Consider the following 16,522-nt stretch of genomic DNA (forward strand, 5'->3'; position numbering starts at 1 on the left):
TGATTTACTGTGCCCAGGGGCAGAAGGAGGCTCCAGGAACCTTGAGAGTGGAGCTACACCAGAATTGATTTATATGGGGACATTTCTTTTCTGGGCATCAGCATGTGTTTCTATCTATGCACCCAATAAGAGAGCCGAGTTTTTACTTTACAATGTGTGAAAACTATATAGCTTAAACCCTCTCTAGCGGAGCCCATTTATGTGGCAGTATTGTGTTTACTGTGGGAGCAACCTGCCCTGCTCCCATCCCTGTTATACCATGGTTCAGAAGCATCTCTCCAGAACCACTGCAGACCTAGATTCCTGGCATCAGGTGTAGGCATGAATAAGTGCCTCCCCTCCCTTGACCCAGCATCTACTGTGCTGCAAGTTGAGATCCCAAGAATTGCCAACCTCCATGATGGCTAGTTTTTTGGAAGGATTGAACTAAGAGGAAGAAAGAGCAGCCAGGGAGTAAAGGCTTCCCTGGGAGTTTCTTATATCTCCCAAGGGTCTTTTTTTCTAAACATTCTCTTAAGTAGGACTCCTCTTCAACATAATCTCTCCTTCTTTCTTTTCTAGATTCTTCAAGAAGATAACCTTTTTAGACTGTATTTCTTTAGAACATCACCAACACCCGTCCACCACCCAAGAGACTATCTGGTTAATCTTCAATTTTAGTTAAAAAGTAGAAGTGCAATTGCTCCTGAACCTAAGAATGGGAAAGAAAGTGGCTTCAAGGAATTCTAATGACACAGCTACTCCCTTCCTCAGAATAACTTGTGGATATGACAATCCCAGGCCCAATATAGTAGCATTTTAATCCAAGGAAGCTGCAGGCACCTTACTTGTATCTTGAGGGGTGCTTTCTAAAGACCAGGGTCAGAGGACTGGGAGACCTGAGCCATCAATGTGGTCAACAGGCTTTGGGAGCTATTTAATACCAGGCATGGACAGTATGTAAATAACAAAGTAGTAATTAAAGAAAATCAGAATCACTAGAAATTTATTTTCACATATTTTATAGCTAAGGACTTTTATTTGGGGACAAATATTGAAGAAGGCACTAGAACCTTTTGGTTGATTAAAACCTGAAAATCTCTGCATGGTTCATGTCTGAGGGCCAGTTATTGCATAACTTTTCCCCTGGCAGACAAAGGGCCTCCCAGGGGCTGCTGCCCTGCAACAGAAGCAGAGAAGGTAAGAAAAGAACAACCCTCACTAGAGGCTGGACTCTCACAGGGGAATTATCACAGTGGACAAAAACGTATGCAGAGCAAGGAAGATGTTCAAAGGCAGCCTTGCCTCAGAAATGTCAGAAGAAAATGGAGAGGACTGGGTAGAGGGAGAATGAAGGCTGGGCGAAGGGAGGTATGTTTGGTGGTCTGACCCCCATATCAAAATGGTCTGAGATTCACACTGAAAGTGCAGATAGACAATGAGAGCATCTTTGCAGGAGGGTGTTATTTCTTGGGTGTTCATATCCTGCACTACATGGTATTATATCCTGAAGTTGAAGATACACATAAAATAAAGAATGTACTTGCTAGTTGCCAGCAACCTTCCTTGCACTGATGAGAAACATTGGGAAAAGCAAAGCTAAGGAAAACCCAAAGCTACTTTCATGGCCCAACTGCTACTTTCATATAATAGGACAGTCATTATTTTCTTCTTCAACATATGCATGTGATCATGCAGCAAAAAGCAAGGAAAATAATGTCCATTTTATGGATGTCTGTTTGAATGTTTGTACTTAATACTAAATCAGTGTTCAGATATTTATAACAGATAAGAATTCCAGGCTAAGACTTTATTTAAGTTCAACTAGACAGAACAGATATAATGTTGTTGTCAAACATAAAAATAGGAGTTGAATTGCTTCTTTTTAGATGGATCTTTCACATTGACTTGGCCATATGGACACTGGAAAAGAAGGACAACAAATTATTATCAAATTATTTAACAGTCACTGTGGGAATGTGCATGTCTCACGGTGGGACATATCTTGGGTACTAAACAACACAATGGGGCCTTGGGTAAATAGCCCTAATTAGGGTTCAAGAACCATTTCCTAAGTATATCCTTCCAACTTCAAGAATTTTACTGTCAAACCCCCAATCTTATGAAATCTTTAGGTCCTACATTTATGCAACGCTGTCATGCATTTGATTAGGAACAGCTCGTGGCATAAGTAGGAGTATCCATAAATGTGAAGACTGACATTTAAAACTGTCTACAGTTCATTTGTGTACTGGTGTCTGGTCTTTAATGAGAACGTGGACTAGTGAAGGGAAATACTATCTTCTTGCAGGAAAAATACTCAAAGTGTTCTGTAAACAGTTGTTATCTGCTTACAATCTTAACCAGATTACAATATCACAATAGAAAAGAAAAACCCTCTAATTTCTTTTATGCTCAGAATAGAGGAAGGAATAGTCATTCACTTTGACCATTAAACACAGGTATGAGTCTCCTGAATAAGCCTACTCAGACCTGCAACACTAACTTTGGAGTAACATAGCCACACAGTCCCTTTAAACACTGACTAGAAGAAAGGGAAACAGGGAAGGACAAGGACAGGAGGGGGAGAGGGAGGAGAGGGAGATAGAGAGGAGAGGAACTACAGGAAAGTAGAGCACCAGTACTGGAGACTGCCCAGGGAAGGGGGACTGTGAAGCAGAGAGTGGACTGCAAGCTGAGGAAGTCTTATCATTTCAGCAAGATCCATGTCTCAAATGATGGGCAAATGTCTGTTTCTTAAGATAACAGGATTTCCAGGAGTTGAGCTCCAACATTTTTCTTTCTTTCTTTCTTTCTTTCTTTCTTTCTTTCTTCTCTCTCTCTCTCTCTCTCTCTCTCTCTCTCTCTCTCTCTTTTTGGAATTTTCTTCCTGCTCTCTGTGCTTGCCTAGTGAAGACAACTTCTTTCAGACTTTGTGAAAGCTTTCCTCCCAATAAAGAGTTACTCTGAATTTCAAGTCTTAGTCTTTGGAGGAGCTGATGCTTGCAATGAAACGGTACAAAATTCCATTAACTTTAAAGGTCCTGTGTTGGTACTAACAGCTTCGTTGTCCTTTGCTGAAACAGCTAGTGAAAAGCACACTCTAGGTCTATTTAGCTTTTTTATATGACTTGTTGTTCAAATAATAGGTATTTATGAAGTTACAGAAGCTCAGCAAACTGCTTGGGTAATTTGAGAACTGTTACTCACGTGTCTGCAGGCAGAACCGCAGCAGGCACCTCTCTGCAAGTGGGCCAGCCTTGTGAACACCACATACCCTGTAGCTGGGTCCACATAGCTTAGCTGGCCAGCCTGAAGAGTAATAAAACAATGTATTAATCTTTGTTAATGTTCATCATAGCTCCCTAGTAATAATTTTTTTGTCCAAAACTACTGTAAAAATAAGAGTAATACTAAATTTCTTTCCCAGTAATCTAGTGGCATTTGCAATAAAGAAGCAAATGCATTTCAATGTTATATACAATCTAACTGTATGTGATTAAAGGGAAAAACATACAGCTTGAGTAAAATGAGAAGCTGATGGAAAAACAAGAAGTCCTCTGTATGCAATAACTATGTAGCCACCTCTCTGATACTTTTCATCCTGCTTCTAGGCAATGAGCTCAATAACAAGTGATTTAGATGATTTTAAGAGCCTAAGAGGCTGAAAATGAACTCCACTCAGAAGCTGCAGTTACAATTTCAGTACTTACAATATGTGGATAATGATTTAAATCCGCAGAAAAGGTGCTAATCAAAGCCAAACAGCCCTTGCAGAAAAGCATTACCTTTGCTATTATTGAACACTCTCTATACCTTCATGATGTGTTGCTCTGCTACACAGTCCACACTATTTTCCCCTCCTCCCCAGCTCCCACTAATGCTAGCTCTAGTCTGACAGGAAACAAAGTATTGTTGGTTTAACAAGCTTGAGCAAAAGCAACTTCCAGTATACAACTTCAAGTGTCAGGGAAGCATTTTCCACCTATGCACAAGTATCACTTTAATGATGCTTCTTAGCCTCCAGATTTTAGAGGAAACTTCCCTATAAACTTTTATGTAACACCTTCATCTCCAGTAGCTCAGCATATCACTCTTGCATGTGGACTTTCATTAAAATGTGCAAGAAACATACAGCAGGTCTTTAGACATACATTTTTCTTTTTCTTTTCTGTTTTTGAGACAGGGTCTCACCATATGGCCTTGCCTGGCCTGGAACTCACTATGTCGTCCAGGCTCGCCTCAAGCTTACAGCAACATGTTGGATGAAAAGTATTACCAGCTATGCCAGACACTTTTTTTAGTCATGAGCATCTTCAACTGTTCAGTGTCATATTTAATGGCATCACTCATTATGGTTGACATTTAGACCAACTAATGTTGGTCCAAGTCTAGGTTTGCTCGAAGGCATTCCCACACAGATAGACCACAGTACTAAGAATCCAGCAAGTCTCAATGATGCTTTCAAGGGCTTCCCAAGTCCCTGGGGGGAAGGGGGGGAAGGGGGGGTCATATGACACCAGGTGCACTCAACACTATAGAATGGCCCACTTCCGGGACCTCATTTCTTTTTCTTTTCAACTTCCCATCCCCACAAAGCTCATGTTTGAAGACAAATAAACAAAACACTGCAAAGTCTTGAGCAGCCTTCACTTTTTGTAGCTTCCATGTGTTTCCTGGGGACAATTATCTGTCAAGCTGCCCCTATGTACGCGCTCTCTGCGTGTATGTGGTGCGCCTCCGAGTTTGCTGACTGACTATACACAATTGGTCCTCACTAAATGAGCCTCAGATAATGATGGCAACAAAGATGAGGCAAGCTTGACTGGGGAGCAAGCCGTCAGGTGACATGCAATCAGCAGCGGAAGAGCTATGAGGCCTAGCTGTCTTGAGGCATGGAGAAGTGCTGTGGTTTGGGAGCTCTGATTTGTGGCAAAGAGAACTATCAAACTTGTTTGAAGTTTTATGTAGGGTCTCCTGGACTGTCATGTAATCTGTGAAACCCACAATGATGAAACAGTCGTGGATTCCCCAGTGAAAGCAAGTTCCTTTCTTCCCCCATGTTGAATGAACCAGTCTTTACACGCACTGAAAACAATGAGACTTCTGGGTTTTACCTTACACGGTGACTAGTGGGGACAAACTCCATGTGTCATATTTAAAATAAGAGTATGAGCAAGAATAATCAAATACTGCCAATAATCTCTTGATGAATCTTTATTTACTTTCAACCCCTGAAAAGGTCAGCAGATTCCCAGGGCCGACTATTGTCAAGGGAGGGGTGTCAACCTTAGGAAACGGTCAAGGTTTTCCTCTCTACCTCTGTGGGTCAAACCAACCAAAATAACACTCAGTGGTCTTATCAAGAACTATCAAACAAAGAGCTTACTATACAGGTTTATGACAAATAACTTTTATATCTTATAGAACTTAGAATATAATAAATAATGCTATCTTCAAACTCTTGTAGTCTGAGTTGTCGGGAAGCTGCGGGGAGATAAGGATGGATATTAGTGGTGACAATCAATTGTCAAGTCCACAAACCAGAAGAAAAGGTTATTTAAGAATGCTTAGGGAAAAATGCAAATTTGCCCGGCAGTAATTTCCTCTGCTCACTTGGACTTGGGGACAAAGGATGAGAGGACATAAGGAAAAAATGCAAGGCATCTGTCTTGTCTTGTTTTCATTATGAAAGTCACTGCATGGCTCAGGTAGCTCAAGTTACCGTGCTCAGGCAACATATCTGTACGTTTCTGTCTCCATGTTTCCATCTTTGGTTCCTTCACACCCCTTTCCCCACCCAACACACTCACGCACTGGAGGGCGCGCGCGAGCACACACACCCCGAGACAAGCCTTTAGCTGGGACACTGATCAGAAACCGAGCGCCACTCTCACGCAAGAGTGCGGCCCGGTTTCTCGCAGGACCCTCCCAGCAGACGCACGACGCAGATCCGCCCCAGGCCGGAGGCCCTGGACCGACAACTCCTGCCCCTCCGCCCGGGGCTGCCTCCGGGGTCTAGGGGCTGAGCACGCGCAGGCGCAGAGGCCGCGGGGCAGGCAGGAGCGGGCCTCACCGCGCAGGCGGCCTCGTGCAGCCCGGCGATGTGCCGCTCGGCCGCGGTTAACTCTTGGCTCGCCGGATGCCTCGGCTCTCCTTCGGGCGCCCCCCGCGAGCCTGAACCGGAGCCGCCGCCGGCTCCTTCGGAAGCCGAGCTGAGGGTTGAGCTCGGCTGCTGGCGGAAGCCTTCAGCCCGAGGCGGTGGCCTCCCTAGCGCCGCTCTAGCCAGCGACGGGAACCCACAGGCCGCCATGGCGCCGCCACGGTGGGAGGTGTATCGACGCCGAGGAGGCGGGGCGATGGGCGGGGCGAAGAGGGAGGCGGGGCCTGTCCGGGGGAGGCACGGCTATCCTGCACTCGGCCCCTGGGCAGAGAAAAACGTACCCCGGAAGACTGGAACGAGGTGCCTTCTCCCGTTCTCTGTTCTTAAATTCTCTGCTGTATTTCTTCTGAGATAAAGGGGGAGCATTTTCATTTCCCGTCAGGCTAGGTTATAGCATAATCGTAATTATTTAAAAAAATAGAAAGTGAGCCGTGTTACTAAACACCTTCAGCCCATATAGAAAAGGCTGTGTGTTTGCTGCTTACGTGTGGAGGGAATAAAGCTGGAAGCACAAACTTGGTGACTTAGCTGGGTCACTCTAGAATGAAACTCAAGGAAAAGTCTCACGCTAAGAAAAGGTGCTGTTCACGTAGCGAAGTTTTCACGAAATCAAACCTAAAAGCCTGTCTGAAAGACAAAGTTACACCCATGCTCCTACAAAGTTAATTTGGAGGAATTAGCACAAGCCCAGGAAATAATTTCATGTGTTAATTAAATTAATACCATGCCCAGCCTGGACCGGTATCCTGGATTTCAAGAGAAGGGGTGTTGAATTAGTTAGTGATCATCTGCATAAAGAAGAGAGAAGAGACCAGAAAATGACTGAGCAAGAGAGATCTTTGTAGTGATGTAGTAGCTCTTCGAGTTGACCATGAAGTTTACACAAATTTACATGTGGGAAGATAGCATAGAACTATACACACAGTGTTCCAATATTGCATTTCTGGTTTTCCTGTTGTCGAGCATGTGAATGGGGGCTATGGATTAAACCGGGTTAGAACCTGTCTAATATATTTCCAACTCATGAATCTGAAATTATTTAAAATTTAGAACAGTAATCAATCAGAGAAATAATGGTTTCCAGATCACTGAATACAGAGAACCTTTCTTCGGTCTCTCTTTTATTCCCAATTTTAACCGTGCCCTTGATGTAGGTCTGGTGGTGTGTAGCTGTTATCCTAGTGCTCAGGAGGTGGTCGCATGAGGACTATGCGTTTGTGACCAGTCTGGGCTATATACTGAATTCCAGTCATAACGAAATCTAAGAAAAAAAAAAAACATCCTAGTTAGTCAATGCCTACAAGCATGCAAGCTGAGGGTGCACTTTGTGTTCTCACATGTTATCACTGTTTGCATTCTTTAAAATATAATCAAAGTTGAAAATACAGTTAAAAGAGACGAGAAAATATCTCACTACTAATAATTCCCAAATATTCTGGTAGTTTAATTATGATATCATTTAGATATTGAGAAAATATGTCTTCAATTTTCATTTGATCTCCATATCAAGGTTACCTTTCCTTACACCTCTTGTATGCAAAGGCCCTGCTGGGCTTGACTCCTAGCTCATTTTCGTGTGTGTTCATTTCTTTTCAGATTCTCTCTGTTCACAGTAGCCAACACTGTATGACAATGAGATTATCAAGTCCAACCTCAGAAGGTAGGTGTGGGTTTTGAATGAGAATGGCCCCCATAGTCTCATATGTTTGAATATTTGGTGCCCAGTTGGTGGAACTCTTTGGGAAAGATGAAGATGTGTGGCCATGTTGGAGGAGGTTTGCCACTAAAGGTGGGCTTCAGGGTTTAAAGTGCCCACACCATTCTCAGTTAGCTCTCTCACTGTCTCCCTGTTCCTCATGCTTGTGGATCAGATGTCAGTTCTCAGTTATTAATCTGGAGTCATGCCTGCCTGCCTCTTGCCATGCTGCACACCGTGATGATCATAGTCTATAACGCAAAAACTGTGAGGCACCAAATTAAACACGTTCTTTTATAAGTTGCCTTGGTCATGGTGTTTTGTCATGGTTCTAGAAAAGTGGGTGAGGTACTCGTGTTATTATGAAGCTATTATAGCTGGATTTTCATGTAGCTAGATTTTATAACTCTTCCCCAAATTCGGGGTGTTTATGTTGGCATTAAAACATGTATATCATGTTTGAGGGTAAATTTCAGGGAAATGCATTCCCCTATAATCCATTTACATTAATTTTTTTTTTTTGAGATAGCATTTCTCTATGCTGTCGTGGAACTCATTCTGTAGACCAGGCTGACCTCAAACTCAATCCTCCTGCCTCTGTCTCCTGAGTGCTGGGAATAAAAGCGTGTACCACCACCACCCAGCCTACATTAATTTTTAAATAGGTGTGTTAAGATTTTGGGTTGCAAGATTATACACACACATATACACACATATACCTACACACATATGTACAAACATATATACATTATACAAACTGAGACTAGTTAGAATAAAAGGACTGTTTATATAAACAATCATGGAGCATAACTGGATTTAGCACTTGAGGAATTGACCAGAGCATGGCTCTTTCCACTTTCTGTTTCAATGTTGATTTGCTGTCTACACAGTCTCTTTTCTCATTGATGGAAAGTGGCTGCAAACAGACCTTAGGGTATCATAGATTCTCATTCTTGTCTTATGAAGAAAAGCAGACCTTGCAGTGAAGCTCCAGGTGAGGAGAAGCTCCCGGCCTCCTAGAAGTTTTAGTAGTCATCATCTGTTGTGGGATATTTTGATCGTACTCAGACACTCCCATGTTGACAGGGATTTCTGTACTGCCCATTCCCAGAGCCTTTCAGTCCCAAAGAAACATACAGAGGTCTACTTTAGTTATAAACTGGCTGACCTAATAGTTCAGGTTTCTCATTAATTTCTACATTTTACTCCATAATTCTTGCCCGTGTTAGCCGTGTGGCTTGGTACCTTTATCAGCAAGGCATTCTCATCTTGCTTCCTCTGTGTCTGGATGATGACTGCAGACTGCATCTTATTTTTCCTGTTCTCATTGTCCCACCTATACTTCCTGTCTGTCTACTGGCCAATCAGTGTTTTATTAAAATATAAGTGACAGAGTACAGACCATTGTCTTCACAGCACTCCCAGGACTACCAACAAAGTTTACTTTGGATCAGAGGGCAAAGCTAGCCACTAGCTGATCAAAATTAGCCATAAAGTTTGGAGGACTGAGGACATATTGGAAGACAAAGGAAACAACAGGGAGGGGCTTAGAAAGATTCTCAGCCATTTTGGATCGAAGAAGGAGAGAGGAGGTCACTGGTTGTTCCTCTGCTGCTTCTCTGATTATTCAGGTTCTTACCCTAACATCTGACTCCCGAGCTTTTATTAATAAAGAATAATTAAATAAATGCTTCAATCATTAGTGTGAGACATAAATCTCCTTGCTTCAGGTTTCCAGATGATTTTTCAAATGACCTTTTGTATTAGTTATCCCTCCCCCATTCCCTCCTTTACCCATTCCTGTCCCTATTTAATGTGAAAGGGATCTAAATAGAGCCACCAAATAATAGGGACGACAACCACCCAACCAGACATCTTATGCTACCAAGCAAAACCTCCACTGCTAGGCATAGGTTACATTTTGTTGAATAATTGTTAAAGGGTGTCGCATGGAACCCCCTACGCATCACAGGCTATTTACAGGGCTATTGTTTTCTCTCCTGATGCTGAAGATAATGCTTACATCTTTGAACACAGAGATCAGTCTGGCGCTTAACTAGAATCTTTACCCCTACTGACTAGTGTTCATAGTACTGGAAGCCACTCTGCATGCTACCATAGGAGAGAGGTCCTGTGACCTACAACAGCAATCTGCCTGCAAGATACACTGGTGCATTAGTGGCACAAATGTTATGGAAGTAACCAACCACTTTCTGATTTCATTTAAGGCTAAGATGAAACTCATCCCTTATATTGCTAAAGTGACCAGGAACCTGAGAGTTTAGATATATCATGGGACTAGGGTGTGTGGAGAAACTTAATTCTGAAGGAAAATAACAATAAAATGACTTCTAATGACATACTGCTAAACCCATAGATCATTGCTTTGCTTAGCCCACATCAGAGAAGCCTCTTCTTGTAGTAGATGGAAATTTACACAGAGACCCACAACTACACAATGTGAAGAGTGTGAGAGACTTTAAAGCAATCATCCCTAAATGGGATGTCTTTATCGAACCCCTCCCATCAAGGCTCATGAATCCATGCAGAAGAGGAGGCAGAAGGATTTTAAGAGTCAGAGCTAATGGATTACTTCAAGGAAACAGTGTCTTCCAGACACAGCAGGCTGAACTCACATGTGAACTCACAGAGACTGTGTCAGCATGCACAAGACCTATTCAGGTTCAGGCCAGATGGGTTTTCCAGCTCTGTGACAGGGAAGTGAACATGGGGTCCCACCCCCTAACCAAGCTATCTGCAACTGATACTCATGACAAAGGGAAAATGGACTCTTTCCTTTGGATGGTCCTTGGGTGAATCAACCACACTCTGGGGTAGACCTCGTGTCCAGGAGTCATTGGCCAAAACAAAATGAACTCAGTAGTATTTTTGTGAACTTTTTCTTTTGTTTTGATTCTATCTTTTTTAATCTCATTATTCTTTAGCCTGTTTGTTTTGATTTTCATTTTTATGGGGGTATCTTGTTTCTCGTGTTTTTGTTTTGAGGGGGGGGCATGAAGTTGGGTGTGTAGGGAGGTGGGGAGGAGCTGGGGGAAGGGAAACATAGTCAAAATACACTATATGAAAACATTTTAAACCCTTGCATCATAAATAGAGCACCAGAGCCTCAGATAGAAAGTGAGGCAGTTCATTTTATAACTATGTGAAAGCTGGCATCAGCTCAGACGGATGTGAGTGCTGCCTGCATGCAGAGGAGAGTTTTAAACCATAATGAAAGCAAACCCCTCCCCTCCTCTCCTCTCTAGCTAAGCAATTGGAGGGGGACGATCTTATAGACCATCTAAGTCCTACCCGCCCCTCTTTCTCTTAACCTTTGTCTTTTGCGCAAGAAAACACCCTGCATGGGCTTCAACTCTACATTTTACATCCTTTTGATTTCAAGCTTATCAAGTGTGTAACCTTGTATGCAAGCTTAGCTGTTAGTACTTTTGTATTTAGTGCTTTTAGCTTTTAAGGGCGGTACGTTTAGCAGAGTTTGGGGGGTGGGGTGTAGCTAGACTATCAGGCTTCAGTAAGGGTCTAGCATTTTCTGACTGGAGGCACTTCTGGAAATGATCATCAGGGTTTATTTCATACCATCAGCATTGTGTCCATGCTTCAGTCAGTCTTAGGAGAACAGGTTACACTTAGCTCATCAAGATTAATCTAAACCTGTGTGTAACTCCTATCGTTGTCTGAAAGTAGACTTTATTGAGTGGATACAGACCTTTAATCCCAGCACCCAGGAGGCAAAGGCAGGTGGATCTCTGTGAGTTCAAGGCCTGGTCTATAGAACAAGTTCTAGGACAGCCAGGGCGACACAGAGAAACCATGTTTTGAAAAACCAACAAGAAATTAAAAAGTGGACCTTATTAATGTTGAGGCCATAATTAACAAATATCTACTATGGTGTGACATCCAAAAACAAGATAAATTCACCAGCCTACCCAGTGATTTTAGTATTTAAATTTTTATCTTGAAATTTGTCTTCGGACCCCTTTCTTCCTCCTGGGTTGCCTCATCCAGGCTTAATGTGAGGGTTTGTGTCTGGTCTTATTTTATCCTGTTGTTCCATGTTGTATTGATGTACCTGGGAGGCCTGCTCTTTTCTGATGGGAGAAGGAGAAGAGTAGATATGGGGGAGAGAAGAAAAGGGGGGATGGGAGAAGTGGAGGGAGGGGAAGCCGTGATCGGGATGTATTGTATGAGAGAAGAATAAATAAAAATTAAAAGCAAATTTTTAACTGTTCCTCTGGCTTACTCTGGTTGTACTTCCTTGACCCCTCATTTATTATACATGCCCTTTTGGTTTTGGCATTGCATGCTCAAAACACTCCCAACAATAGGAAGCCTGCCTTTTCTGTCTTCTCGTCTCTAGAGCCCACCATGCACTTTTGCGTGTAAGACTTTGAAACAGTAACGGCTAGAAGACCCATTGCTGCATAATTAAGTCGTTGTCTTGCTCCTAAACACTGGTCAGAAATGCCATCTGGAATTGTAAATCATCTACACATAATATTACACATTTGAACAAATACATATTACCTGCTGTAAATAAATGCTTTTTAAAAACTTAAGCAGAATGGTTTACTAAATCTGAAATCTTGCTAAGTAACTGGGTTATTTCAGTGACACTACACATGCATACATTATCATAGATCTGACCTGAGCCCCTAAATTATTGCCTCTTCAAGTGATGTTTTTAATTATGAATTTATCGAGCTGTGAGTGGACAATTAGCGCCGGAACACAGAGCTAGTAACACTCTTCTTGTCCACATACTGCCTGTTATAGTCAGTTATTTTGGATGCTGAGTTATGAACTTAGTGTTTTTCAAATAGCTGGATGGTGTGTTATGACATGACATGCCAGATGCAGTTGCATCTTCACTATCAATTCCTATGATTGAGAGCAAATGTTACACGCCCCTGAGGTTGCCTCTGGGACTCTCTTTCCTTTCTTCCCCCCCATTTAATCAGAGATTGAATAGCACACGTTGTTTCACAGAGCTGGTCTCAGAAAATTCTTCAGGGAATTCTAGCCATTTCTGTTCGTGAGCTCTGCTGACTTCGCAGAGGCTGCTGGTCCATCAGCATCACCTGCCTGGAGCACTGCTGCACTCAACCCATCCTTCCATAGGGTTCCTGTTATCCCTGATGAGCACAGACCAGCCACGTGACATCAAGGAATCTAGCCATTTCATTTCCCTGTCCTCCCTCCCTCTTGACTGTTGTCATGAAGAGCAGCCTGGCTTCTACCCCCATTGCATCCTTCAAGTCTCTCAGATGACTGAACTGGTCAGTTCAGTGCCCTCCTGTGGTACCCACTGGGCTGAGATACTGAACTCTACACACACGCCGTACATCAGGTTCATCACCAGGGGCTGTCAGGTTTTTTTGGGTGACATTATTGCACCTGTCCTCCCTTGGGCCCCAGCCTGTGCCTGCTCTGGTAGTCTCTCTGTCAGCTCGCTTTGCTCGTGGTTCCCAGACTTTCCTGCAAAGTGTGCACGAGTTTCTTCACAACTCCGCTAATATCCAGAGCATGACTTCATTTGCATGCTTCTCTTACATAATCTTGTTCATGAGGCTTTTCTTTCCCTGCTCCTTTACTGTCGGGCCTTCAGGGATAAATATGGTCTTGCTTACTTTTTTATGCATAGTGGCACAAACACTGAAAAAGAGCGAGAGAGAGCGAGAGAGAGAGAGAGAGAGAGAGAGAGAGAAGAAAAACTGTCCTGGCGAGGATGAATAAATAGCAGTGAAGCCTACTTGCAAATCGCATCCTCAAGAAGTAATACAAGGGCCTTTCCTTCTTATACATTATGGCTAAAAATTACCTTTGGGTTTTCCCAACGCATCAGTTTTTCTTAGGCTACTGTTTCGAGACATATTATGCAAAGATAATAAAGTAACTGTGATTTTCTTTGGCAATCTCCTTAGTAAGCTCCCCTGAAACGGTCATTGACTTAATGGTGAGTGCCGCCATGTATGGGGCCGCATTCCAAACGAAGTAAGTACATGTTGACAGCGAAGAGAAGCCTTGTTAACCCCGAACAATCATTCCAATTGTAAACTGCATGCACACAACCGCTGTCACATGGAATATCCACACTAATTACTTCTAGCCCTTCTGCTATGCAATCATTAGAAAGGAAACCTGCAACCGTGTCCATTTAGCGTGAACTGCGGAACCTCCCGAAAGAGCATTGCTAGGTTTAAGACAAAAGCAATAATTTATATATTGTTAAAAATAGATGGATTCGATGTGTGCTTTGAAATCGTCTGGATGGCACTGCTTCCCGGGCTTCCCTACACAACAGCACGCTTGTAACAGGCATCTTGGCTAAGTCCACAAATGCAGCATACAAATCAGAGAGCTGTTCTTTGCACTCTTGCTGCTGCCTGAGGGGGAAAGCATGGCCACTGTTCCATGACTGGAATGAAAGGCACACTGAGTTTCAGGTCAAATACCCATGACATTGACATGTACGACTAGTCTACTGAGTATGACACATGTTAATATTGTCCCAGTGTGGGAGGGAATGCTATGCCTCAGTGATCAGCCCAGCACATGTAGCCCCGCTCGGGTTTGCACAGGTATAAAGCTGCTGCACCTGCCAAACCAGTGGACTGTGCATCTCCTCTGGCAGTTCAGTTGCAGGATGGTCATGTTTGTATAATTCATTCAAGACGCCACCCACCTTAGCTGCCCTGCCTAATCGTATCTCATCATTTATTTGTTTGTGAAGGTTTGTTTATTTTAATTTCATGTGCATGAGTGTTTTGACTGTACATTATGTATGTGTACCATGCATGTGCTTGAAGAGAGCCTCAGATCCCCCGGACCTGGAGTTACAAACAGTTGTGAGCTGCCATCTAAGTGCTGGGAACTGAGTAGTGCCCTTAACCACTGCGTCTTCTCTCCCTGTTTATTTATTTCAAGACAAGGTCTCACTTTTATAGCCCAGCCTGGCCTTGAACTCTCAGTGTAGTTAGATATGACCTTGAACCTCTGTCTCCACTGGGTTACAGGTGTGCACCACCTTGCTGGATTTAATGAAGTACTAGAGGTCAAACCCAGAGACCCATGCATTCTAGGTAAGTATTGTAGCAATTGAGAATCATCCCCATATCTGATGATATGTCATTATGACACACTTTGGACAGCATACTTATGAATTAGATTGTTTCCATTACTTTATGGGGCCAATACTAAAAGGTAATTCAGAGCATCAGGACTGACTGAACACTGTAGAATATGTGAGTTCTGAAACTGACAACTATTTGAATTGTGTAATGTGTAATTGCAAATTGGATTTGCAATTGTGTAATGTCATCCACCAGATCTAAAGTCTGTGATTAATAATAACAATATGTTCATTCTGCCTACAATTTTACTCTGAATTTAATAACGGTGACTAAGTTGTGTGTGGTGACCCATACCTTTAATTTCATCACCCAGAGACAGTAGCAGGCAGACATCTTTAAGTTTGAGGCCAGCCTGATCTATGTAGCAAATTTCAAGCCAGTCAAGGCTGCAAAGTGAGACCCTGCCTAAAAAACAAAGAGAGAGAGAGAAAGAGAAAGAGAGAGAGAGAGAGAGAGAGAGAGAGAGAATAAATAAGTACCTAAGTCATAGCCAATGAATAAGTTCTTGAGTGCTAGCATGGCAGGTGGAAAATGTAATTGTTGAAGCGTTGAACACCTACCGTCTCAACCTGGGACACGATTATTTCAACTCTGTAGAGTGTGATCCCTCCTCTGCGAAATGTGACAAATGTCTGAACTTTGAGCTATTGTGAGATTAAACGAGATAGCATGTAAACATCCAGGAGTGTGCCGGGCACACACTGCGTTGCTGTTATTACTGCACTGGAAAACCCATTTCTGTGCTTTGATGCTTAATAGTTTAGCTGCCTACTTTACCACCAACCATTAAATCCGTGAGACTTAGTTTGGTTGGATGATTATCAGTTTTTATTGGCAAATGATAAACGTTTTCTATATGTGACTATTTAAACACACTTTTTTTCCATTAGTAAAAGCGTTTGTACAGTGATAATAGATTACAGTTTAGGATTTCAGATTAACTTAATTATAAGAAATTAAATTATATCATCATTTAACAAACCTATATTCGGCATGTGATAAAGCCATTTACAAAACCACTTGGTGCAGAAAAGTCTATAACAAAAGTTAAATTTTAAATGATTGGTAACAAGGGAATTGCAAATATTAATAATGAATATAAAGAAGGTCTCTACTTTTGATAGCATTGTAAATGACAACTTGCAAGGAGAGGGAGATCAGTAAAAGAGAGCTTTAATACGATATAATTTGGAAACTTTTGCTTATAAATGATAACAAAGACCACCTGTATTTACCCAAGGACATTAAGGATGGAAATGCAGCAAAGAAGAATACTTACCTGCTATGACTTAGAGCCTGGGTTCAATCACTACCACAGAAGAGGAAGGAGGGGAGGAGGAATGGGAGGATGGAGAGGGGGAGGAAAGGGGAAGAAAAAGGGAGAAGACCTTAGATGTTGATGGAGTCTTACAGAACAGGAGCTAGATATAGCATCTTGGGTTGGTTAGGTAGCTTTGTGATGGCAACATGAACAAAGTTGTTTCATCCTTCAGCTCCGATTCCCTGCTGTGTCCAAGGACATTAACCCTTATC

At 42.5% G+C, this 16,522-nt stretch overlaps 1 protein-coding gene and 1 long non-coding RNA gene across 2 annotated transcripts; one reads left to right on the forward strand and one right to left on the reverse strand.

Annotated features, from left to right (window-relative positions):
• Positions 1-1,774: 1,774 nt before the first annotated feature.
• On the reverse strand, positions 1,775-6,311 carry CUNH1orf53 (chromosome unknown C1orf53 homolog). Its single transcript, XM_041649281.1, has 3 exons — positions 6,056-6,311; positions 3,190-3,291; positions 1,775-1,902 (listed from the first exon to the last, which is right to left on the reverse strand). The coding sequence occupies exons 1-3, from the start codon at positions 6,290-6,292 to the stop codon at positions 1,831-1,833; spliced, it is 411 nt and encodes a 136-aa protein (XP_041505215.1). The 5' UTR covers positions 6,293-6,311; the 3' UTR covers positions 1,775-1,830.
• Positions 6,312-6,412: 101 nt separating this feature from the next.
• Positions 6,413-14,939, forward strand: LOC121445857. The gene is made up of 3 exons (XR_005974024.1): positions 6,413-6,442; positions 7,739-7,802; positions 14,873-14,939. It is a non-coding gene; the product is annotated as an uncharacterized LOC121445857 (long non-coding RNA).
• Positions 14,940-16,522: the final 1,583 nt, after the last annotated feature.

This window comes from Microtus oregoni, unplaced genomic scaffold (genome assembly GCF_018167655.1).
Source record: "Microtus oregoni isolate MIOR12 unplaced genomic scaffold, Mior012 000003F_ref0000135, whole genome shotgun sequence".
Lineage (NCBI taxonomy): Eukaryota > Metazoa > Chordata > Mammalia > Rodentia > Cricetidae > Microtus > Microtus oregoni.